The sequence below is a fragment of the Heliangelus exortis genome, chromosome 1, assembly GCF_036169615.1.
Source record: "Heliangelus exortis chromosome 1, bHelExo1.hap1, whole genome shotgun sequence".
NCBI classification, from domain to species: domain Eukaryota; kingdom Metazoa; phylum Chordata; class Aves; order Apodiformes; family Trochilidae; genus Heliangelus; species Heliangelus exortis.
In genome coordinates this window covers 175250929-175275356 of record NC_092422.1, presented here as the reverse complement: position 1 = coordinate 175275356, position 24428 = coordinate 175250929, and the positions used below count along the sequence as shown (strand labels likewise).

Genomic DNA, 24428 nt, shown 5'->3' with positions numbered 1-24428 from the left:
TCCAAAGTGTTTATGTTAATTTTTGGTTGGTGCCACAGGAAGGAAGGAGAGCTTACGACCAGCTCTGCAGACACTGCCAGGAAAGGGAATGTTGCTGGCTGTTAGGGTGTTTAGTGTGAAAAAACACAAATGTTGTGGCTGTACAGGTCCAGAAGTCCCAGCTGGGCAAGAGAAAGCAGTCTCAGCAAACACTCTGGCTGATCTGATACAGTGTCATGTGCACACAGCATATCCTAGCCTGTCCCACATTTAGGAGTGTGATACCAAAATTATGCTTACTCTGCTATTGATACAGAACATAGATGAGTATAAGAAGGGACACATTTCAGCCCTTGCTCCTTCCCTGGTCATCTTCTGAGCTGTGTAGGCCAGTGCAACAGTTTCAGAAAAATAAGGTGAGGGATCTACTCGCATACCAACCTTTTTATGCAGTTGCTCTCAGGGAAATGCTTGAACTTGGTTTGAATTGGAATAAGTAGAAGATAACCTCAAACACAAAATTCAGCTGTATAGTGGAAGCAAATCACAACAAATCTGAGGCAATGCAAAAGAACCTGAATGCTTTTTTTAACCATTTTCGGAGTGTTCTAGCAGGACGTTGAGTAAGTATGAGAGCCTCACTAACAAAAAAGGAGAAAATGTCCCAGTTTGCCCTTTGTCACTTTATCAGAGCCAGGGCTTCATTCCCCTACATATGACAATGTAGATTTATGACTCAGTTAATCCATAAATCATAACACATTATTAAAAGCAAATCCTCCTCATCTTAGTAACTAGCCTGCAGTTCACATCAGATTTAGTAAATACAGATCGTACAATGTGTGAACATTGTAACATAATCTCAGTTTTCATTGTGTTTAAGTATAACTTTTAAGTTCAATTATTGAGTGGTTTATCTCTTTCCTTCCCTCTACTTTCTCCTCTTACTTTATGTCTCCTCAGAAACCAGGGATGGATCTAGCAGATACCTACATTATGTTTGTTCGACAAAACCAGGACATACTTCGAGAAAAGGTCAACGAGGAAATGTACATAGAGAAGGTATTTGATGTAAGTAACCAGCCTTATAAAGCTTGCTCTAGCACTACTACAACAGAAGGGATGGGCTACATTTTTATGATATTCAGCAAGCCACTCAGTTGTTCTTGCCTGTTGATCATTTTTAATTCTGCATTTTATTTACCATCTTCAACTCTCAAGAGTGGTCTTTCTGTAAATACTCTGTACATGAAACTTTTAAGTGCTAGAAGGCATTAAAAAAATCAATGGAAGATTATTATTTGAAATAGCCATTTTTTTCTACTGTGAGTAGTCCAATTTTATTCCCTCTTTTGCTTTTGAATGTGTTAATGGAAAGAATTGTTGTGGTTTGTGATTCCATTGCAGACCTGATTTCCCTAAATAAACAACTTGTACTTATCACTGCTTGCTCATAAACAGAAAGGCCGTTTATGCAGTTACACCTGTAGGTTAATTTCTTTCCATTGGCCAAACATTTTTGGAATTGTTGAACTTGCTTTCAAAATCCTAATCCCACTTCTGCAACTTCAGAGTTATCTTCTTCATCATCCTCAAGACCCACACATTGCTAGCCAGCCTGTATCTTCATAATAATTTCCCTCAGCTTCACTTCTGGATTCCACAGCCTCCCTTCACTCATGCCTTTGCCCTGATTCCTCCTCCATTTTTTTAGAAATTATCACCTACTCAACCAAATTTTTCCAAATTCAAGACTCTCCTATAAGGCCACTCTTAGCATCACTCTTGGACATATATCTGCCTATTCAACTTCTGACCATTGATTTATGTCTCACATGTCCCTTCATGATTTGCCTGAAGGAGAAGCTGTAGGCAGCTGAAAGTGTCCCTTCTGTATAAATTCAAAGCACTACACATGTAAAATCTGTCTAAAATAAAAGTTATTTTATTATATATTTGGATCAGTTTACATGGCAATGGTGTCAGTCACTTGTAATTACATAGGAATTTGAACAGGGAAAGAAGTCATCTCTGGCACTGTGCAGTGCAGTTTAATTCAAAACAAATTCTGGACCATAATGCAGACTTTGCAATTTATTTATTTCTATGTCATCTCCTAGGTATTTTAGAAAGCTTTGCTGGCAGTTTTATTTAATTATGCAAGTTACAGCAAATGTTTTCATAACAGCAATTCACAGCCTTTACTGTGACTCTACAATTGTGGCAGTCACAGAAGGTCCCATAACATAGACTCTCAGCCATGGTATGTCATGTCAGTGTTTGTTGTTTGTTAGACTGGGTGGTCAAAATGAGACTTATCTCTCAGATTTTATATTTCCAGACACTCCTAGGCATCTTTAAAAAAAAAAAAAAGTATCATCTGTTGTAATAAGCTAAGTGCTAATATGTGTGAAAAGAATGATTTTATAAAAGCTTTGATGCCCTGCAGGGGTAGAAAAATTATCATCCATCCAGCTGGCACCTTCACAAAGTACTAAAACCATATTAGCAACTTCTGCTTCAGTTTGCTTTTGCATTGAATCTGCAAGCATATGTTTCATTTCCAAGGTTCTATTTTTTGTTTTTCTTTGGGGTTATTTTTGCTTATGTTGTAATTTTCTGAATATGAATAAAATTATGTGCCCAAGGCCAAGTCTAACTCTCACTGGAGAAACCACATTGGCTTTGTTGATGCAGTGGAATTGAATCAAGCCTGAAGCTGGTTCCATAGCATTAAACAGGCCAGGACCTGGACACAGGCCTAAGAACCATCCTGTGATGATGACAGTGGTCATCCATACCCTTAAGTCATCAGCATGTTTCCTGGCATGATTTTTGGTTTAGGCCAAGTAGCACTAACCCAAGAAGAACCTCAGTACAATTGGGAGCATGGGTTGAGAACCTCTTCCAAGTTTGATTTCAGCAATCAAGGTTTTCAGCACAAGAAAACATCTCCTGAATGGATGTAAGCCATGACATAGCACTTGCTCTTGAGAACCAGAACCATTTGTGTTCCCTTTTACTTAGCAGTATGTATTGTATGCTGCATGACCAATGCTTATAGCTGTAAGGAAAGAAAGAAGAGGCACATGGTAAGTATCCAGATTATCAAATATCTATCTGTATATTTACTTTTCTTCATATATGGTAGTATCACATTTCCACATAACATCAGACCATGAAATGAGCAGAATTGGATGGAATGGACAAGTTTTTATGTAACTGTCCTTCAAACCATATTCTGTATGCTGGTAGTGATAGTTACAAATCCAGGCAGGATCAGGCCTCAAGCACTATTTAAATCAAAAACAGGTACTTAAAAATTATTTATGTATGTATCTCATTTACTTGATTTAGGGCTGCTATACACTGACAGCTATTACAGTGACCAACATTTAAATTGAAGGGTAGTATTGGTACAAGTAGGAGTGCCTGCCAGTGGGACACAAACACGTTAAAGCCAAAAGTCTTTCTGTCTGTCTGAGAAGCCTCACACTAGGGAAAAGACCAATAGTGTGCATTGTTTTACAGTGGTGCTTGATAAGCTTGGAAAAGTACCACCATGCCATATGGGATGTGAATAACCAGGGGAATTAAGGTTTGAGATATGGATCCTTACACATGAGAGAGGCTCAAATCTCTATGGGACTTAAAAAGAAGACCAGGCTGCTAATTCTCTCCTGCACTGTTTTTAAGCAACATAAATCACTCTATGCTTTAGTACCTGTGCTGATCATGAAACAAAACCAAGGTGGATTTTTTTCCTTCCTTCCTCTAAATAACTTGGCTTCTGAAAAGAGTATATACAGCACTTCAAACAATATGGCTTGGTGCTCCTGCTAGCACAGGTCTCTACGAGGTCAGTGTGTTGTCCTCAAACAGCAAATTTGAGAGGTTTTTTTGCTTGGTCAGTTTGTCAGAGACACTTAGGACTTTTTGTCTTCCTTCATGGTGTGGGACATGGTCTATTCCTAAGATCAGCTGGGAATTTTGCCTATCAAATTCCACTTGGAGTAACTCAGAACATGTATCTCCTCCTCTTATGCTGCAGAAGCTTATAGTTGTGGGGATTTGGTTGTTTGCTAGTTTGTTCTTAACACCACAAATCTTAGAAAGAGCACTAGAGATGTTTTGTAATGTATTGTACATGTGGATGGTCTGCAGTAGCTCTGGGTTAAGTGTCTGCTCCATGTTCATCATTTCTGCAGGCTTAATTCAATGAATGATCCATGTGATTCCTAACAATCCCATACTCCACTGAAGGCAAAGAAGTTTTACTGGGACAAGTTTCTCTAATAAACTCAAATAAAGCAAGTTTTTCTAACATTAATGCTGCAGTGACTCAGGTAGACTCAGCATACAGCAAGTAAATAATTAAGATAGGCACTGCAGTCTTTGTTTCATTATTATAATTTTGAATTAGGATTAAAAGCATCACCCACTGAAACTTTTCAAAAGTTCAATCACTTAAGCCAATAATTCCTTTTTTAAAAATAATAACTATTTAAAGTTTAGAAATTAAGTTGCTCTTTAATATTTTAAGCAGTTTTTGAAAAATATTTCTTTTCAGAAAAGGCTGTAAAAATGCAAGTTGGTGAATGCAAAGTTTTATAATATGCTTAATGGATGATATAAGAACATTTGTGCATCTTATCAAAGTGCTATGTATCTGATCACAAAATTAACAGATGTGAAAAATCTATAGTCCAAATATAAAATTCTCATGGGGTCTGGTTTTACATTATCAAAATCAATGGGAATTTTACCATTAACTTCAATAAAAGCAGTGCTGTATACATAAATATGCCAGGTTCATCTAATCATCACTGACTATACTTAGAATCATGTTTCTACCTGAATATTTAAGATGGACCTAATAAGTCTTCATACTCATGAACATTTTAAATGAAAATAGATTTATCTTAGAAAAAAACTCCCTTTCAAACAAAGTTGGGTTTTGCTGACAAACCCTAGATTTAAAAAGATGTCATTTTGCATAAAACATCAATGCAGTACTTAACTTTCTATAGTAATATAAAGTTCTTAAGTGCCCCTCAGGGAGATTCTCCCTTTCTAGTCCCTGTTAATTGCATGGGAAATAGGGACGTTCTTGTCTGAACACACAAAAATTTCATTTCAAACATTTTCCCTTCAAAACTCCTCATGGACTGTTTGCCATTAAGATCACTATGTTACAGGTTATATTTGTGTTGGACCTGTTGTGAGAAGCCTAAGGTGATAATAGATGCATGATTCCAGTTTTATTGACTATATATAGAATGAAATCTGTATACAATAATCGATCACTTCTTTAAGAAATAAAGAATGGTTTAAGAGAACAGTTGTAACGCATCAATGTTTTGCCATTGATACAACTTAAAAGGTTTCCCAGGTTTTTTAGGCTCTCATTTCTGGGTAACCTGTGCCAAGTGTACCATAAACACATAAAGTAGTCAGAGTGCACATCTTGGAGAGGCTGGTGTCAGCAAGCAGGTCCCTTCGCTGCCTTGTGCAAGATGGCATCTGTTAGCAGATGTTGACTTTAGCCTTGATCATCCATGTCCTACAGGTGTTAAAGTGGGGTGGTGTACCTGAGCAGTGCTGCCAGCTTCCCAGGGGCTGCTTCTGTAGGTGAATGTCCTTGGGGTTGTGGCCCTGAGCAAGGCAATGGCACAGGATGGAGTGTGGGAAATGTCAACAGCAGGGAACGCACACGACTTTCTTTGGAGTGCAGAAACAGTGAACGTCTTTATGCGTAGTATAAATGCTTAAGCACTCCAGATTTATGGAGCTGCTTTTCACTTTTATATTTCAAAAGTTGAGAAGTGATGTGATACTCTTTTTTTCTATTGTATTTTGTCTGGAATGTAGAGTAAATGCTGCTAGTTTTCCCAAATCTAAGCCATTCTATTCCATTTCCATTAGTAGCAGGGATGGACGAGTTAAGTTCAATGATGTACTTGAGGTTATTTGAGGTAGTAATTTTTCTCCAAAGAGTGCTGTGTCATGTACTTCATTCCATGCCTAGATGGAGACATGAAGTACTCATCTGATTCATTTCTATTCGCCATCATATCTGCAAGCACATTTTTAGCAAATGCTTTATTCAGTCGCATCATTTCTGTAAGTTTTCTGACCTTTTACAAAAAAAAAAGCATTAAAAATGTGCAAATGCTTCTCCTTGGTGAGTGAGTTAATCTGCAGCTGATGTTACACAGCTAAAAGAACCACTTACTTTGCATGTGTATTTTCTGTAGGACCAACTCCTTTTGCTGTCCATGTCTACCTCAAAAGCATGATACTGTAGTATTTAGTATTCAACAGTGATTTTTTTTTCTCTTAAATTGCTTCCTGCCACGTTAATCTTAATAAGTAATCTTCACATTCATTGTTATGTAATTATTTTTAAGTGTGTGATGTGACAAGAGGTCTACTTTTTCATCTAGATTATATGCCAAGGCACCTTCAGCAAGTTAAGACTAGGTAGGACTAGTTAAAGGCCACATTGGAATCAAAAGCTGTGTTTGTATTAACCTCTGAGAAATGTGAGAGGACCGTGCCTAATTACTTAAAAGAGACTCAGCAAGACTGGATTGTAGCTTGTTGATCTCCTTATTTCTTTGATAACTCAGAATAATCTTCAAGAAATATGTGGGCTTCTTTCTCAGATTCTTGAAATTTGATCACAGTGCAAAATTGTCCTTTGGCACAAACCCAGAAATACACATCTTTGCATGATGCACCTGGACATATGTGGCAGGTCTGGTAGAATCAGCTAATTAACAACACAGGCTTAAACAGGCACCTCATCTGGCAGTGTAGTTAGTTGCCTGATGGTGCTCAGCAGGATTTGGTAGTGCTTTTTATTTTTCTATCCTAATGGTCTGCTGCCCACCTAATTTTGCCTTATTGTCAGCCACTACTTACCGCAGCTTGAGGCCCTCCCAGGAGGCTAAATTATTATCAAAGGATTAGGGAGATGTAGCCTTGCAGCTCTGACATTTCTGATTACTTGTCTATGCCAGAACACTAATTAGCTGTGACTAATTAAGAAAAATGTTCCTGCCATAGAAAACCATTTAAAAGAACTGAGAAGTAGAAAAGCAATTGAAAAGCTGAGCAGTGCTCAGATTTGCCGATGCTCTTTAGATTTTCACCACAGTCCTAACTCACCTTTCATTATGTCTAATATTTTATAGGGAAAATAGAAAGCTCTTGATATAAGAACAACTCTGCAGTTTTTTCTTCATCTAGAGACATTCTTGTCATTTGAAACAAAACAAAAAAGTTTATCTTTTTTGGTAAAAGGAAGAATTTTAGAGAAAACTGTAGACAGCATCATCAAGTGTGAACTGAAAAAGTGAATAATATTAACATATTCAAATATATTAAGTACTTGCACAAGACAGGGACAGCATCTTGTGAATTTACTGTGCAAAGTCTTTTCAAAGTTCATCAGATCATTTCTGATTTTTTCAGGTAGAATGTACTGAATTTCTGAGATAGAATTTTTTCTCTCTTAGAAAAAAACAGAATTAAAAAAAATATACAAACCAATTCATAGCAAAACTGAAAAAATTGTAACCTCCATGTGATTTCATGTAGTAGTAGTAGATGTTTTCGTTATTTGTTTGTGGGTTTAGTTTTTTATGGGGGTTTTTTGTTTATTTGTTTTCTGGAATATGCTGAGAAAAGTAGTGCCCACTCTTGGAGAGTGCTGATTATGCTGCTGTGAATCCAGCAAAGCTCAGTGCTGCTGAAATCAATAGGACCACAACACACTTAAAGCAAAGTATGTGCTTCAGAGTTTGCTTCTTCAGGATCAGAATATCCAGCACTTTGTAAGCTGTTGTACATGGTAGCTGAGAGTGCTTTCTTTAGAAGAAACCATAACCCTATGGCTGGTTTTGATATGCTACATTTCCCCACTTCTTCAATTTTTAAGCCACTTCTTATTTCTGAATTTCCATCTTGTTGGGTACCAGACAGCTAAAAAAGATATAAAAAGGGTTTTCTCAAGACATTATCCCATAGTCCAGTCTGCATTTAATATTCATGGAATGGATGTCTGACACCTTTTTCACACTAATTTAATCATATTATTTAAATCTTCCCAGTGGGGAGCAAGAAACTATGAAATAGATACTCTGATATTATGCTAAAAGAGTTCTTTGAGTATAAAAGGGAAACAATTATTTTTGAGGACACTAAGCTTCATAGTCTGATATTCAGAATTTCTTATGCTGTCCTACCCATAATTTTCCTGACTTATCTGAGCAGCATAATTTTTCTGAAAGAAAAAGTATAAATTGCTATAAAAAGCGATTTTAAATGTACATCATGAATCAAAAGAGGGGGGGAAAAGGGAAAAAGAAAATCCCAAACTCAAGATCTTAAGACCCATCTGATTTTTTTTTTTTCTGAGAGAGTTTTACAAGGTTTTTTTTCTTGTTTGTTTGGGGAGGGGCTACACATTGTAGTACAGTTTCCCTATAGACGTTTCTGGTCTATACTGTTCGTTCATTTATTTAGCTTAGTTAAATGCATCTATCCATCACTCGCAGTGTCCATTCACTAAAAACAGTAACAATTCTGTCAAATAAAAGAGAACTCCTTCCAACATCCAGGCACAATTTAGTCCTTTAACCTTTTTATCCTGCTAGGCACAAAGTGGCAGCATCTCATTCCAGGCACTGCGTATTTTTTTCTTATCTAGATGGCTTGAAATGTGTCTAGCAACTTAATGGAATCAATTGAGCATGGACAACTATAAAAATATAAAATAGCACTGAAACTTCAGATTAGTCTGTCAGTAAGTGTTAACTGTGGCTGCAGCTTTCACATTCTACACAGTCAAGAGAAATCAATAAGGATTGTACCATTTATATTGTCTTATCTAATGTTTGTTCACCATGAAGTGCCAGGCACAAGCACCATCTAGGGAATATTGATTTCTTGATGTACTGTAATTCACACACATATAAACAGCAGGAGAACCTTGTGGTTTTTCAAACCTCACTAGCAGGTTTGATATTTATACTTGAATTTTTCTTGGGTCTGGTTTAGTTTAAAAAGGAAAATCAAGCAAAACTCTGTCTCAGAGTTCACAAATAGACACACAACTACACTGTTGATCATATCACAAGAAAAACAGGTCCAGGAAGTGTAAAAATAATCTATTTTTGCTAAAATGAATGTGGAGTAACAAAAGGAGTTTGCTATGCTGTAAATCAAAATAAGTCCAGGTGAGGATGCTAAGGAGTGTTTGACTAAGTTAGTGGTGCATCAGGAGAAAGAGCTTGTTAACCTATTTAATGTCAGGGAAATGAAGCTTTAATGCTGATTTAAACATGCAAAAATGTGGACCTGTTTAAAGATTATTTTTAACTATCTTCAAGTGTTTAATCGTATGTTTTCTTAATTTACACAGCATTGGCTGTCCTTAGTATTTACACTGCATTAGAAGTGTTTGCAATGTGCAAGTCCAGTATAAGTAATGAATAGAAAAATCAGTTCCAAAAAAAACCCCTACACAACATGGCTGTAAAATCTGCATAGCTGAAAGAATGCACATGGGCAACAGAGTCAGAGATGGAAAGGGTCAAACCAGGCATCTGCCCAATCCAAGGACACTTTCTCCAAGGAGCTGAGGGGAGGAGAGAAGCAAAAGGGAGGCAGGAGGCTGGACCTCTGCTCCACATTAGTGTTTCTCAGTGTGGTGCCCAATCGATGCTGTGCAGGAGAGGAGTGGCTACACCACTGTGCACCTCCCTATCAACTTCACAGCTGCATCCAGCCCTGTCATATGCCATTACAGTAACATACAGAGTGACCAGATAAGGAGTCAAGATTGCTGAAGTTGAAAGAAATGATCTGCCTGTGAATATTCACACAGAGGAACACAGGATGTTTTAAATACTCTAATTAAAATAGGTACTTGACCTTGTTCCAGACAGAGCTGGGAGTCTAAATAGAAGGCTCCAAGGACCAGAGCTACTACGTGAGCCATTACCTAAAAGCTGCAACACAGATTTTTGGCCCAGATTTTGACCAAGCTAGAGGTAGTAAGAGCACACTCACCTTACAGGAGAGATGCAGGAAGACTCTGCCACCTCTCTGAATCCCCTTTGCTGAGTTCTCAGGGAGTCCCAGATGACTGGGCAGAAGTAGACATGAGTGTTAAGAGGAAAAGAGAACCTGGGCCTTTAACCTTGCTGATGTTACCCCTGCACTGAGGCAGACTGCTTTGCATTTGTGCAGCTAAGCACGCTCATAACGTTTGTAAAACTGGAGTCTGATAGCAAAAGGCTGATGTTATAGCAAGTAACAACTTGGACATTTTGTGTTATGGTCATTTGTTTATTTTGAAGGTCCAAGCTGGCTTTCATTTCAAGGTCACACAAGTGTTGTTCCCCATTCTGGTCCTTGGAGGATGTTTGCAGATCTACTTGAGTCGCAGCACAGCACACAGCATAGCAAGCCTGACAGTGTCTGCTCCTGAGAGTTTTAGCACCAGAATAACCTCTAAAAGTACTGCTCACAAGATGCACTGTGTATCCAGAGTGGAGCAGGGAAACTGTTTGTGCTGTTAGTCTCTCACAGTCATCAGCATTATGTTAGTGCCTACTGTTTAAAATCAGAGTAGCAAGATTACATATGTCCAGACAGGGAAGGACATGGTGCATGTCTGATTTTGCAGACTTCCAGTTTCCCAGTGTACCCACCATATGTGAAGGAGCCAGAAAACAGCAAAGGTCACAAACACTATAAAATAGCATAAATATTGTAAATTGCAGTTTAGCGACCAATATGCACTGCAGGGAGAGGTGAGTACTGTGTATTTTGTATTAGAACTCACATTTATTTGAGAATTGGCAGCATTTCCATAGCTACTAGACACCTTCTAATTGTAAGCCTAAAATGTGAAAAAATAACTTGCAGTCTAAAAGATAAGCTTTTCATATATTAGATATTCTTAATTATTTTAAAACAATTTCCTTCTTGCCTACAAGTTTCAAAGATGCTTAGTATGCTTATAAATTAGCCCTGCTCCCTGATTTTTTTTTTATTACAGACTTCTGAAAACTAGCCTGCCTGATTTTTTTCCTTGTATCATGAAAATATTTCTTGCAGCAACTGTTCATTTTTTCTCATCATGAGTCCTGCTGAACAGGGTCTTTCTGTCAAGTTTAGGTCTTTATTTCTATTGAGTTCCTTTCCCTTTTCTGCCAGTTGCTTTGGGAGTGACAGTAGAAATCCTTCAGTCAAATAGGCAAGGAAGAGATTGACTAGAGACTAAAGTGTTTGTTTCATCAATTAGCCTTTCTTAAGAAAAGAGAAATGGTTAAGTTCCCTGAGAGGTTCATTGGAGTAATGGCACTAAAAAGGCAGAAGCCCAAGGAAGAGTCCCAGTGGAAGCAACTACAATTACACACACACAGAGGAAAAGAACAAACCAAAAAACATTACAAAACAAAACAACAACAAAAAAAAAGAAAAAAAAAAAGAAAAAAGGAAAAAAAAAAACCAAACCAAACACCTACCATGGTGTTTTGTACCAAGACAGGGCTTGTAATTTGAAATGACCAATCTAGAAGTATGATGTTGAAGCAGACACTCTTTCTCACTTCACCTTTCCTGGTACATGCAGCTGTAATTTTGAATATGAAAATTTTTGTTCATTCCCAAGCCAAAGTTCAAAACTTGGCATAGAGGAGGAAGCAAAATACAGATGCTGGTTAAGACAAGTCCTTCACGAAAATGTGGGAAGGGATTGCATCAAAATGGGGAGTGGAGGTAGAGTATTTCATATGACACTTAATATTTATTTAGTCATTTGCATTTTTCAGATCAAGGGCTTTTAAATGTCTGAGTTTTGGTATAGGCTTCATTTGTTTTTACTTCCTGATAACCCCAAGGGCCCAACAAGGATAACTCCATGGATTTTCCACTCATGCTTGGTTTAATTGTCATTTCTTTCAGTTTTTCTTCCATGAATATTATTAGGGGAAAAAAAATTACAAAAGGAATAAATGTAGTGGCATAACAATGAGCCCCTAAACTGATAGTAGCCTCCTTGAACTTACTGAGCATTTAAGAAAATGCAAAAGTAAGCACTCCAAGCCTTCCAGGTCTAATGTCTTCATATTAAAGGTTATATACAATTATTGGATGAAAGATAAAGTACATTAAAGTACCCTTTCAGTTTTAATATTTATGTTGATTGTATTTTATGTTTTAAATAACAAAAAAATAAAGTTTCCCAATACAGTAAATATGCAGGAAGTGAACATGTAGGTGAAATGCTCCATCTGTGCCCATAAAATGGAGAGAAAAATCTACCTCAGCGCAGTCATAATTTCAGCAGTTTTTCTCCTTTTCATTTTGCTAGGAATTTTATGCCACAAGAGGTCTTTTTTCTCCAGTCATAGCAGTGCTTTGAATCAAAAGGTGGAGAATTTTTTCATGTTTCAGAGAAATAATTCAAACTTCTCTGATGACCTAAACAGAAAGATTACTATCTTGCAAAAAACAAACAAAAAAAACCCACAAAAAACCCACCAAAAAAAGAAAAAAACAAACAACAACAAAAAACAGGTGTTAAGGTAGCTGTAAGAAGAACCAGGCTACAAGTATACTTGAAAATTTTATTATATTTGGAGATGCTATAATTTCTTTTTCTACAGTCAGAGGCCAGCTGACTGACCATTTATGCCCACTGATTCTTACCACCTCTACCACAGAAGCATGTCTCAAAACATAAATTTCCCTGTTGATTCAGAATAATAATTTTGAGACACACACCCCCCAAGAAAAAAATCACCTTTGCATGGACTTCTTAGGAGGCAAAATTCTGAATTTTGGTGGGACTATTTTTTCAGGGATGTCACTGCAAACATGGGTGCTCATAGTCAAACATAGCTATGCATTTTATGGCATGGCACTGTGAGGCTGTGAGAAACCACATCCTTGTGGGGTTGGATAATGTGTCTCAGAAGGGTAGTGGCTGTCACCATGAAGCCAAGTGAAGCTGATAGTGGGATGAGAAAGCTCTTACATGAGGGCTTTGTCTTGTCTCAGATTTCCCCCGCTCCCATACCTTCATTTTCCTGGTCACTGACACAAGTATTCTCATTAGAAATGTGACTGGAAGTGCCTCACAGACTGGTGCACATCTATGACCAGTGCAATCCAGAAAGGAAAAGTCACAGGGAGGATAATTTGTTCCTCTCAGAGGAGTGAAAATACAGGAGGGAGTGGTGGGAGAGCACTACATCAATAGTCAACAAGTTTCAGTCTATCTCCATTAGGAGAAATTCATTCTTTAGCCAGTTCATAAATTGCCCATGTCAGGAATCAGAATTGACAGGCCAGGAAGGGAGTATGAATTTTCTGCATGTTGATACATTGAATTTTCTTCTTATGTCTACCTACAGTTTCCTGAATCTTCAAAGGTTTCTCAGGCTTTCTTAATCAAAAAGCTACCCAAGCCTGAGGGAAAGGGATAAATATCTTATGCAAAATTTCTTCATGGTTGGTTTTAATTTGCTACTAAATATTTTTCACTTCTGCAAAAACGTAAAGATACTTTGAATGTTATTTCTTCTGACTTGATTTCTTATTTTGGTGTTCCTGTATGCACATACCTGCTGAAGGTGTCTCACAGGCTGAGAAATCCTTCCCCAGGTTTGTTTTTTGGAGGGTTTTTTTAAGAGTTACCAAGGCTTTCCAGAAGAGTGTATGAACTTGTCATAGCTTAGGTAAAAATTCTGATTTAAGTGAGTGACATCTATACCTAAACTTGAAAATATGTCTATAAATTCTAAAACTCGGAGTGTTTTCAAAGTAACACTCATTTCCCTCATTTTCATTAACATTCAACAAAGGACGTAAGTATGATTATTCATAGGTGGAAATAAGTTATGAAAGAAATCAGGAACTTTTTTCTAACCTTTGCTGTTTGCATTTTTACAGAAGTCCTTCTTTATTCTTTCATCATTTAATATTTCTAAAGTGTTTTAAAAGTTCCTTGGCACACTCTTAATGCTAGCTACTAAGACCTTGAAACAACACAGTAGCATTTCCTTTTCATTAAAACTGAGCATTTCAGTATTTAATATTGAACATGCTTATGGTATCATATGATTCTTATGTATTTTAGCTTCTGCTGCCCTTGATGTACAATCTCTTCAGTGAGAATACTTTCTCTTTTTGTTCCTGATAGCAAAAGTAAAGCTGGAGGAAGTAAAAACATCCCGTTGTCGTCTGAGTCACTCAGTTCCTGATCAATAGTGCACCAAGGGCTTCGGTAGGAAGATAAAACGCTGTCCTAGAAAAGCTGTTCCCCTGCCATATTCAACAGAAAAAGCATTTTGACAGTGCCCATTTATCAAGAGCAGGCAAGATACAGAAACTCGACGGGGTCTTGTGTCTCAGGCGTTAGGGATACCAGCCCTAGAAGGACTAAAGCATTGTGTATTCCCGTGTATTGAGCCTCCTTCCAGGTGGCAAACAGCTGCACCTTTTTATAAAACTTCAAAAATAAATCTGAAGTGCCTGCTTTGAGCCGATAAGTGTTATATTTAATTGAACCGTTCTGCAAATGTTATAGCTCAGGCACCCAGAAAGGTGGTGAATATTTAATATATTTGTTTTGTATTTCCACCGGTCAACAGAATAATGAAATTCCTTAACTACTTCTCTTTAACTTGCCTGAAGAAAGCACGGTATGTTGCTAAATTGCTTTTCACTGGTCCTGCCGAGAAACAACTTTAATCCTTGTTAGAAAATTGCAGAGTCTGGGCCTGACAAAGAGCTCATGCCTGGAGCATTGTGAGCTCTGGGAGCGGGGCGAGGGGAGCCCTTTACAGCTGCGTGCCTCCAGCCCGCCTCAGCTGGACTATTTAGGCCGCGAGGTTTGTCAATTCCTCCCGACAATGGAGAGAGTTTTTCAGTGCCTGTAGCTGCGCCGAGCCCCGTTGGGGATCAATGCTGGCCATTCAAGCTGCACCCTCTTTCATTGCTTTGGTTTGTTAATTTAAGACTAAAGGTCTGCTGAGGGGGTTTAGGGTGTTTAAGAAAGCTGATGAACTGTTTAAGAAATCTGATGAACTGAGAGCGTTTATAGCCCTGGTGTGGCAACTACTGGCACTGAGGGAGCTGTGTCCTTGTTGACCCTCTTGTTATTAAAAATGCACAAGTGCTGCGCTTCTCAATATTTCAACACTCTTTCATTGTCAATACCACCTTCTGAGCCCTTCAGCTTGTTGCTTGCTCTAAAGATCTTCTTAGATTGGGTTTGAAAACTTCACCTTAAACACTAGATTAGACTGATGTTCTGTTTTCCGTGCTCCTGTTGATTTGTTGAACCTTCCCAGGGCTGGAAAGCAAGTAGCAGCTTGATGGGGAGACGGGCTGCTAATATGATTTACCAGTCTACAGTCATGCACAATAAGTGTGAATAAATACAGGGGTCTCACAGAGTCAACCCTAGCCTTTCCTTTTCTCTTGTTTTTTACTTTAAAAGAGGTATCTCAGGAAAATGAAGTGAGTAATGCATGCCCTTACAGGAGCTGGATGAGCTATGAATAAGGGGTCGGGGGGGGGGGGGCTGGAGGGGGCAGGGAGGTAAACACGTTTTTGTTAAAGTGGTTGGCTGTTGTTATGTGCTGATGTGAAAAAAAATATCCAACAAACACTTACTGCTTTATTCTCACATAGATGACAGCAAAGAATAGGGCACTAATACCGTATCATTGACATCCGCAAGACTCACATTGTCCTTTCAGTGCTATTGTTAGCAAGGGAAAGCAATTTTTCTTAAAACCACTTAGAAGTTTTTAAATTTAACTATTATTACCTAAAAACAGGGTAATGTCAGGACCATTATCTTACTGCTGAAGCTTCTGTGTTTGCAATAGATTTCGGCAAGTCACAGTAGACCTATCCCTGCCTCTATAATACAGAGATGCATGGTTTTCAATATGTGTGGCCTTGGATTCCACCTCTGAGAGGCATTTGCAGTGCTCTGCATTTTAACAGGCTCTGAAAGAAGTGATAGGGAAATACTTATTTTTCTTCTTCGGGAGTCCAGCAGATTTATGCTTATGTAACTTCAGCCTAAGCTAAGTGCTCAAAACTAGCAGGTATAAAGCCAATAGTGAACAGGAATGCAGTCCACAAGTACCTCTGAGAGGACTCCAGAAATATACTGGATGTGATTGTTACAAAAAAATGCTGTGACAATTCAAAATAAGAACACGTCTTTTTCTAACATAATAGCAGTCGTATTTTTTTCCGACCAACGCATGTTGACAGAGGAGCAAGTACAAGAGTATCATTTCACAAACACTGCATTAAACATTTCTACTGAAAATTTAGTGTATTTATACTACTTGGGGAAACATACTATTCATATTTTCATTTGCAAATTTGAGTGGTAAAATTAATTCCCTCCAGTTTTTTAGCTTTCTTTTCAGTGCTTGTGAGCATACCACTGATATGTATGGAGAGTCTTATTTTTACTGCATCCATCTAATTAAGTTACCTGACTGGGCTTTAAAACACACATTTTGCCAGAAAACTGTGACTGGGTCTCCTTTCAGTGTTCCAGCAGCATGCAGTGGTGTTACTTGGGGAAACCAATCACAGAATTTTTTGTCCTGTTTATGGTTTGTTCACATGAGCAAGTTTGAGCCCTTTCTGCTTTCTATTTGATACAAAAGCAAATACATATCAGATGTGATACTGGATTTTTATTTTTATGGAAGAATATCAGTTTTGAGAAAACTCCACAACTAAAATTATTCTTTCTGCTGTGCCATGGTCAAGTTAAAGATTAACAGAGTCTGAATGATAATAATTGGGCTCAGTTTATTACAAATAACAAGTATTCTGGGTAGAATCCATACCATATGAATTTTTGTTTATTAGATCAATAGAGTTCCCCAAACGAAGAAGCTCAACTGCATTTTATTTTCTAGACATCTGTATCCATATAACACCTGTCATATAGTTTACAGCTGCCACTTTGTAACAACTTTGTCACATTAAAAATATTTTACAGGTACTTATAAAGGAAATCAAAACCAGCGTGCATGTTTGGGATTAAATAATGTAAACAGTGCAAGAATGTCATTATTGTATGGGTACCGAATAAGTTCCACATTTTCTTGAATAAATCAAAATACCTTTATGAAATGTGCAACTATCTGCATTTTGGATGGTGTATTAGTTCACTTATGTGAAATAGGAAAGTAATAGGAGAAACTCTAAAAAAATGTAGAAGTAATTTTTTCCAATGATTTTTAATTAAAATACTTTATAAAGCAATAAGAAAAATAAATGGAAGTCATTATTAAATGAAAATCCTATTTCTTCTTTCAAACTTACCTTAAAACTGATAGTTACAATCAGATGACACTGTTCCCTTTAAGGAAAAAGTATTAACCTATACTTACTGTATGTATTTAAACTTTTTTGACAGAGACCTTACATTATTACTAAAGAATTATAATTCTGTCTATTTTTACATCCAGTAGCCAATAATTTGCCTTCATTTTTTTCAATATATGTTTTCTTTTGTTTCTTTATGTAGAGGTGTCTTGTGAGATGTTAGGTCCTTCATGGGAATTACTTCTCTATAGATACCTTGGGTAACATGCTGCATTTTCAGATATACAAAATGTTTCCTCTCTTTTCATATCTGTGTATTTTGTAAAAATTCAGCTTCTTCCCTGTAGGAAAAGAGACTAGAAATGGAGCTACAACACAAACTCCTTTAATCTCATTGCTAAAATGAAAAAAAAACAAACCACCTTCCATTTTACAGTTTGACTAAATGACATCTGATTGGTATTTAACAGGAGGGGGAGGAAAACTGCTGCAACTGTGATTAGTAAAAATCTCTTCTTTTAATCCAGTTAATGTGAAAGAATTATTACAGTAGCTCTTTGGATCTGAGCATTTTTTTACAATACCATAGACACTAGCAGCAGAGAGCTTACAGTTGTGCAGCTTTGAGTGAAAACATACTCCTATCTAGGACATGAAAAAGGAGTAAGGTAGGTTATAATGATAATTAGTAATTAATGGAAAACAAAACCTTAACGTGTCTATTTTGGGAGGGGTGGAGTGGTGTTTGATCGTACTTAAATATACTTTCCATGGATTTCTGATTTATTTTCTTTTTTTTTTACTTAATAAAGAGGTGATTTAAAAGGAAAATCAAGACATTCCATATTCTCTGTTAGGTGCTGTTTTCCTGTTTGGACTGGAAAATCTAAGTATTGTGAGATCTCAGGCAGCCCTATCTTTGGTTTTTTCCTTGCTGTTTTAGCTGTCAATTTCCTCATGTAATTGTGGATTTAATATCTGTTCTCACTGACAGATAGCAAAGCTCATAACACTGTTTTGCTTGAAAATGTTGTAACTGAAAGATAAAATGGCAGTTGCTAATTCATATAAAGAACAGTCTAGGTCAAGTTACTACTGACCCATACAATTCTCTTAACAGGAAATTATATGATTGTTGACTTTAAGTGCTGATCTGTGATCATTTCAAAGGGCTTCATTACTTCTCATTATCAAATCTATTAAATGAATACTGCAGGGTTGTTTAGCGTTTGTTTGTGTTCTTTTTTTTTATTATTATTATTTCTTTTCAGCAATGGTATAGCAACTCCATGAAAGTCATATGCATGTGGTTGGCTGATAGATTAGACCTTCAGCTTCACATCTACCAGCTGAAGACTCTCATCAAGATAGTGAAGGTATGTAAAATGTGTTTGAGTTAGACTGCATTGTACAGAGGGACAAAAGGGATGAAGTATTAACATAGCTAATTCCCTGAAAGTTAAAAAAAAAAATCAAAGTTGCAAGCATATGTACTTTTGGTTTGGGGTTTGTTTGGGTGTTTTTTTCCACAGCAGTGGGGGATTCAAAAAGAGCAGTTTGTTTCATCATCTAATATTATATGTCCACATAATTCTCATCCATTCCGGTTACAGGGAGAGTTAAAATTGTTCCAAGGGATTTTAACAGATAGTAATCTGTACAGCAATGTTGTATAGTATTGCTGATAAATTGTCATTTTATTGATTTTTTTTACCCTAAAAATCACAACAGAACCCTCTCTCCATTTTTTTCCCCACTGTCCAAAAAAGTAACTATTTTCTCTTTCTTACGTGCATGTGATTACTAGGATCAATTGGAAAACAATATTCAATGTAACCATTTTCTGATGCTTCATACAATGGGATAAGTATCAATAGAAAACAAATCCCTTCAGTCCAATCCTCAGACATTTACACTGGCCAATGTCAAATACTTTCGAGCAAAGTGGAAAATACCTCACAATAGGCAATTATGGGTTAACCTACCATAGAAAAAAATTTTCACCTAGCTCCCTTTCAGATCTCAGCTAATGCCCTTAGGCAAGAGACAGAAAGCCATTTCAGATTTTCAGACATTTCAGATTTTATTCCTTTAATTTCTGTAAATGTGAAATAAGAAGCACCTGTTGTCAGTGGTGACCTAGATGTCTTCAAAATATTTTCTCATGGAGTTCATGCAGGATTGTAAAGTCAGAAGCATTTTAACTTGCGGACATTAGATATGCAACTGCAACTCTCAGAATTCAATAGTTAAAAGGAAAAAAGAGAGAGATACAAGAAAATAGTCATAATAATGTCATCATGGCTCTCTGTACCTTCCAAGTTTAGCTTTACTGGTTTTTACACTATCTGATTTCCCTGGGAACAAGATTTTTCTCGTTATATTATGTTCTAACATGGTAGAATCACTTTCTTATTTATGGTTGAAGTGGATGGCTCTTGTGAAAAGTTTAAAGCTCTTCTTGAGTGAAGAGTAATCATCCTTTGGGGGAAAAGGAAGTGTTACAGGATCTAAAAACTGGGCCCAGTGCGATCTGAGAATGAGCAGACTAAATTATACTGGTTTAGTTATCACCTAATGTATTAGAGGAAGAGGCTCATGTAGTATTGAAGATGAATGAGCAGCACCATTAACCAACCTTCTTACTGCAGCCTGGCACACTGGTTAACTTTGTTCCAAAGAACCAGGCTCCTGCTGGTGATGGGGACACACCGGCTATGGTGGGAGCCTTCCTGTGCCCAGACACCTTCTTTGGTTTGCACATAAATTCCAAGTGTGTTATTCCATGACACCTTCTGTGGATATAGAAGGTTGAAGTTGTTGATGTCAATCACAGAAGTACTGCTCAATGTAGATAGAAAATCATGTCCACCTGTGTTTTGATGGTGAATATGACAGAACTGGAAAAACAGGAACTCATCCAATGGGAGGCTAATGGTAAATAAACAATGGTTTGAGCAGAGTATCATAAGAAGCTTCCACTGCTGCAGCCCAGCTGGAGAGAGGCACATGGGGAGGCACAGATCCTCCAAACTTTAGAGTGAATGGAGGGACTTCTCTATTTGCTTTTGGGAAAACTGGGTGGTTGTGTTGCCCCTGTCATCACTTGGAAATATTTCAAAAAAAGAAGTAGGAGGTCATTTTTCAAGGTCATGGGATGAATAAGAAATAGATAATTCTTTCATGTTTGGATGCAGCAGTGGTAGTGATTTTATTAAAAATGACCAAAACGCTGCTTGTTCCCATTAAAGCCAAGCCTGGTGGCATAAAGATGTCTGAGGCATGTGCAGAGGGACATGACTGAAGAGGGTTAAGGACCAAGATGGAAATTAGGGAGAAAAGAAAAATTAAGCTTGGAAGTGAACATTATTACCCTGCAAAAATATGTCAAGAGAAGAGCAGTGGCTGAACCCCAGAGTGCTGGTCTGAGAACAGGAGGAATACAATGTAAAACTGAAAGAAATTGCTGTAGGACCTGTTAACAGCATAAAAGGAAATTGAATGCACAGTGTTGTAAAAAGGGAATGCAATGGTGACACTTGAAAAAAGACAAGGCAGGGTACTCACAGGAGAGTGTGAGCAAAACATGAGCTGCATCCATTGACTCTGAAGTCGACCTATGAAAGTCAAATAAATCTCAGTTGCAGTGATTCAGACAAGGTTTAAATAATCATCATTGATAGTGATAGAAAAAATTCTCCCAGCTGAATGTTACCCATTTTGAGAGGTATATTTTGCAGTTCTCTGATGTATTGAGAGAAACGAGATCAGCTCTTTTCTTTCTCTAAGGGTTATACATGGTCTCCTCCAGCAGAGGAATGGCCCTTAATTATTTTCCATCTTCTTTTTCCTATAGTCTCTTACATAAAATCAGGAACTCATATTAACAGTGTACACAAAGTACAAAAATAGCTAGATCAACTTATCCTTCTTAGGCTTTTAAGGCTAACCTCAAATTGTGTTTCAACTTAAATGTGTTACAATTTAAAACTAAAGGAGGTGGGGTAGATGATTTTCCATATGCTGACTTGAACATTGCATCAATGAAGAAAAAAAATCCACTTGATAGAAAGTCAAAAGAGAAAGTAATATCTGCTGGTTCACAGGAAGGCTGGATACCAGGGCAACAAAGCTTTCGCAAGCAAAAAAAAACATAGATGTGACTCGGAATGTAAGTGACTTATAATGTAAATTAACTCATTGAAGTAGTCACCTGAGAAGCATTTACATTATAGATCATAATCTATAATTTATTCTATTTTTCTACGTTTGGCATATAAATGTAAAGATGAATACAAGTAAAACCATATTATGGGCAAAGAGTCAGACATCGATGTTTCCTGTGAAATGAAAGCTACCTGTAGCCAAATTCAGATTTAAATATGCAAATATGGTTGGTTTCTTGTTGTATAACTAAGACAAATGGACATTACTGAGAAACTAGCATACGGTTATAGAAACGTAGTACAAAACGCAATCTCTTGAAGGAATGACTGTCAAAATCTGGTTTGTAGACTTTATAGAGTTTACAGAAACCTCACACAGCAGACGAACTAAGACCTCAAAACCTTTAGCAAACCATATGTAAGGTGCCTAACTGCAGGAGGAACAAAGCTGTTTGCCAGCATGCGAGAAATGCAGTTTTGCCCAGGTTGCCAAGAAGGCAAACACCATCTTGGCCTGTATCAGGAACAGTGTGACTATCAGGGCCAGGGAAGTCATCTTAACCTTGTACTCAGCCTTGGTGAGGCCACACCTTGAGTACTGTGTGCAGTTTTGGGTTCCACGGTATAGGAAGGACACTGAGGTGCTGGAGAGGGTGCAGAGAAGAGCAGTGAGGCTGATTAGGGGTCTGGAGAAGAGGTCTTATGAGGAGAGGCTGAAGGAGCTGGGGCTGTTCAACTTGGAGAAGAGGAGGCTGAGGGGAGATCTTATTGCTCTCTACAACTACCTGAAAGGAGGCTGTAGTGAGGTGGGTGTTGGTCTCTTCTCCCCAGTGATTAGCAATAGGACAAGAGGAAATGGGTAGAAGTAGTACCAGGGGAGGTTCAGATTAGATATTAGGAAAAATTTCTTCACCAAAAGAGTGATGAAGCATTGGAACAGGTTGCCCAGGGAGGTGGTAGGGTCACCATCCCTGTGTGTATTCAAATGCATAGATGTGGCACATATGGAGATAATTTAGTAGTTGAGGTGGTGTAGGACTGACAGTTGGACTCAATGGTATTGCAGGTTCTTTCCAACCCTGATGATTCTGTGATTCCATAAAATGGCCATTGTGTAGTGGGAGACTGCTCAGCCTTGCTCAAGTCCAATTCAGCTTTTTTTTTTTTTTTTTTTTTTTTTTTTTTTTTTTTGCTACAGAAAACCTACCGAGACTTCAGGTTGCAAGGTGTGCTGGAGGGAACACTGAACAGTAAAACCTACGACACCGTTCACAGCCGTCTGACCGTGGAGGAGGCCACAGTCTCAGTCACAGATGCTGGGGGACTCCAGGGCATTACTATGAAAGACAGTGATGAGGAGGAAGGATGATATTATTTCACCAAGCATTTGGGTTTCAGGGGTGATGATCTGAGGGTGGGGGTTCTCTTTGGCTTGGGGTTTTTTTGGTAACTTGTCCTTGTAGTTGCATTTAGAGTTTTGCCTTATGATATAGGTGCAGAAATGTAATTTGCTCCATTTTTTAAAAAACTGAAAGAAAGTTTGTAAGGGGAAAAGTGCCAAGGACTTTTTGAGAACAATGGTTGTAGCATATTTTTATGTATAGCTTTGCTTAGGGCTGCAAGAACACTGGCATGGAGTTGAGTTCCACTTGTGGTTATGTTTCTTTCCCTTTTGTTTGTTACCATTTGTTCTTGTATCTCCATCAGATATTGATGTCCTGTGGAAAGCAAAATGTGTGCCTCACTTAAAATCCAACTAAACAGGCAATCATTCTCGGATAAGTTGGTGCCCTAGGTGAAAAAAATAGTGTATTTTTCAGGATTACACTTGGTTTACCTTTTCTGTGCATAATTTTACATTATTATGTGATGTGCATAAAAATTTTAATCTTGGTTCTTTGTGTTTTGAGGTTGGTACTTAAGTAGTAAGACTTCAAGGGCAGTCAAACACATAGAAACAACCTAGAAGTATTGTTGTGTCTATTCATTTTGCAAGTTTGAAGATATCTCATCATGTTGAATGTCACTAAGCTTGCCATCAGTGTTTCTGTTTCTGTGGAAAATTTCAGGCAATAAGAACACATTTTGTCGTGGCCATTTCTGTATCTAACCAAGTTTGTATAGAATTCTACAATTAAAAGATGTTTTCAATATTTCAAACCATTCAAGTTGTTGTACGATTCTGCATGAGAACAAGTTTTTTAAGATATTATTACATTTAGTTTATATAGTTATTTCTAGCAATGGCTATATTATATTATATTATATTATATTATATTATATTATACTTATCATATTTATTGTTTTGATAAAGCAGATATATAGAGAGCAAAGAAATATCCAAGGACATGATGCCCTGATAAAGAAAAAAAGCAAACGGAGACCTCTTACTGGCAGATGAACAGAGAGTGCCTGCTGCCAGTTTTTCTATGACCTAGAAAGAATTCAAATTTTCATCAGTCAAAATTCACACAACTTCTGAAAAATGCTGCACAGTCTTGCTGTTTGGTTTGGTTTGCTTTACTTTGGTTTGTTGGTTTGTTTTGTCTTGGGTTTTTTGCAAGAATGTGACTAATTCCTGGGTTTGTGTAGTCAAAATCAGAAAGAACACCAATGATACCCAAAGAAGTAAGCAGGGTTCCTGAGGTCCTTGTTGAGCCACGGTATTATACTTAAAGTGTTTTGCTGATATTTTGTTGACGATTTATGAGGCTGGTATGAAGTTTCCCTGCAAGAACAGCTGGTAGGACTTCAGGGGTCTGTTGAAACCACACAGGACTGCAAGAACTGAGAACATGGTCTGCAAGGAAAGAGTCTTTCCGCACACTTGGAAACTCATCCAAGCAGGGAAATGCAAGTTATGCTTCTTTTTAGCTGTCTAGAGAGAAA

At 37.5% G+C, this 24428-nt stretch overlaps 1 protein-coding gene across 4 annotated transcripts in view; it reads left to right on the top strand.

Moving 5' to 3' along the window:
• CADPS2 (calcium dependent secretion activator 2) overlaps window positions 1–23702 on the top strand; it is a 281939-nt gene extending 258237 nt beyond the window's left edge. For all 4 annotated transcript variants that reach the window (XM_071733753.1, XM_071733756.1, XM_071733754.1 and 1 more), the window contains 3 exons: window positions 943–1050; window positions 18645–18749; window positions 22738–23702. In XM_071733753.1, the coding sequence (XP_071589854.1) occupies window positions 943–1050; window positions 18645–18749; window positions 22738–22908 (384 nt within the window). In that variant the 3' untranslated portion in view covers window positions 22909–23702. The remainder of the gene's footprint in view (window positions 1–942; window positions 1051–18644; window positions 18750–22737) is intronic.
• Window positions 23703–24428: the final 726 nt, after the last annotated feature.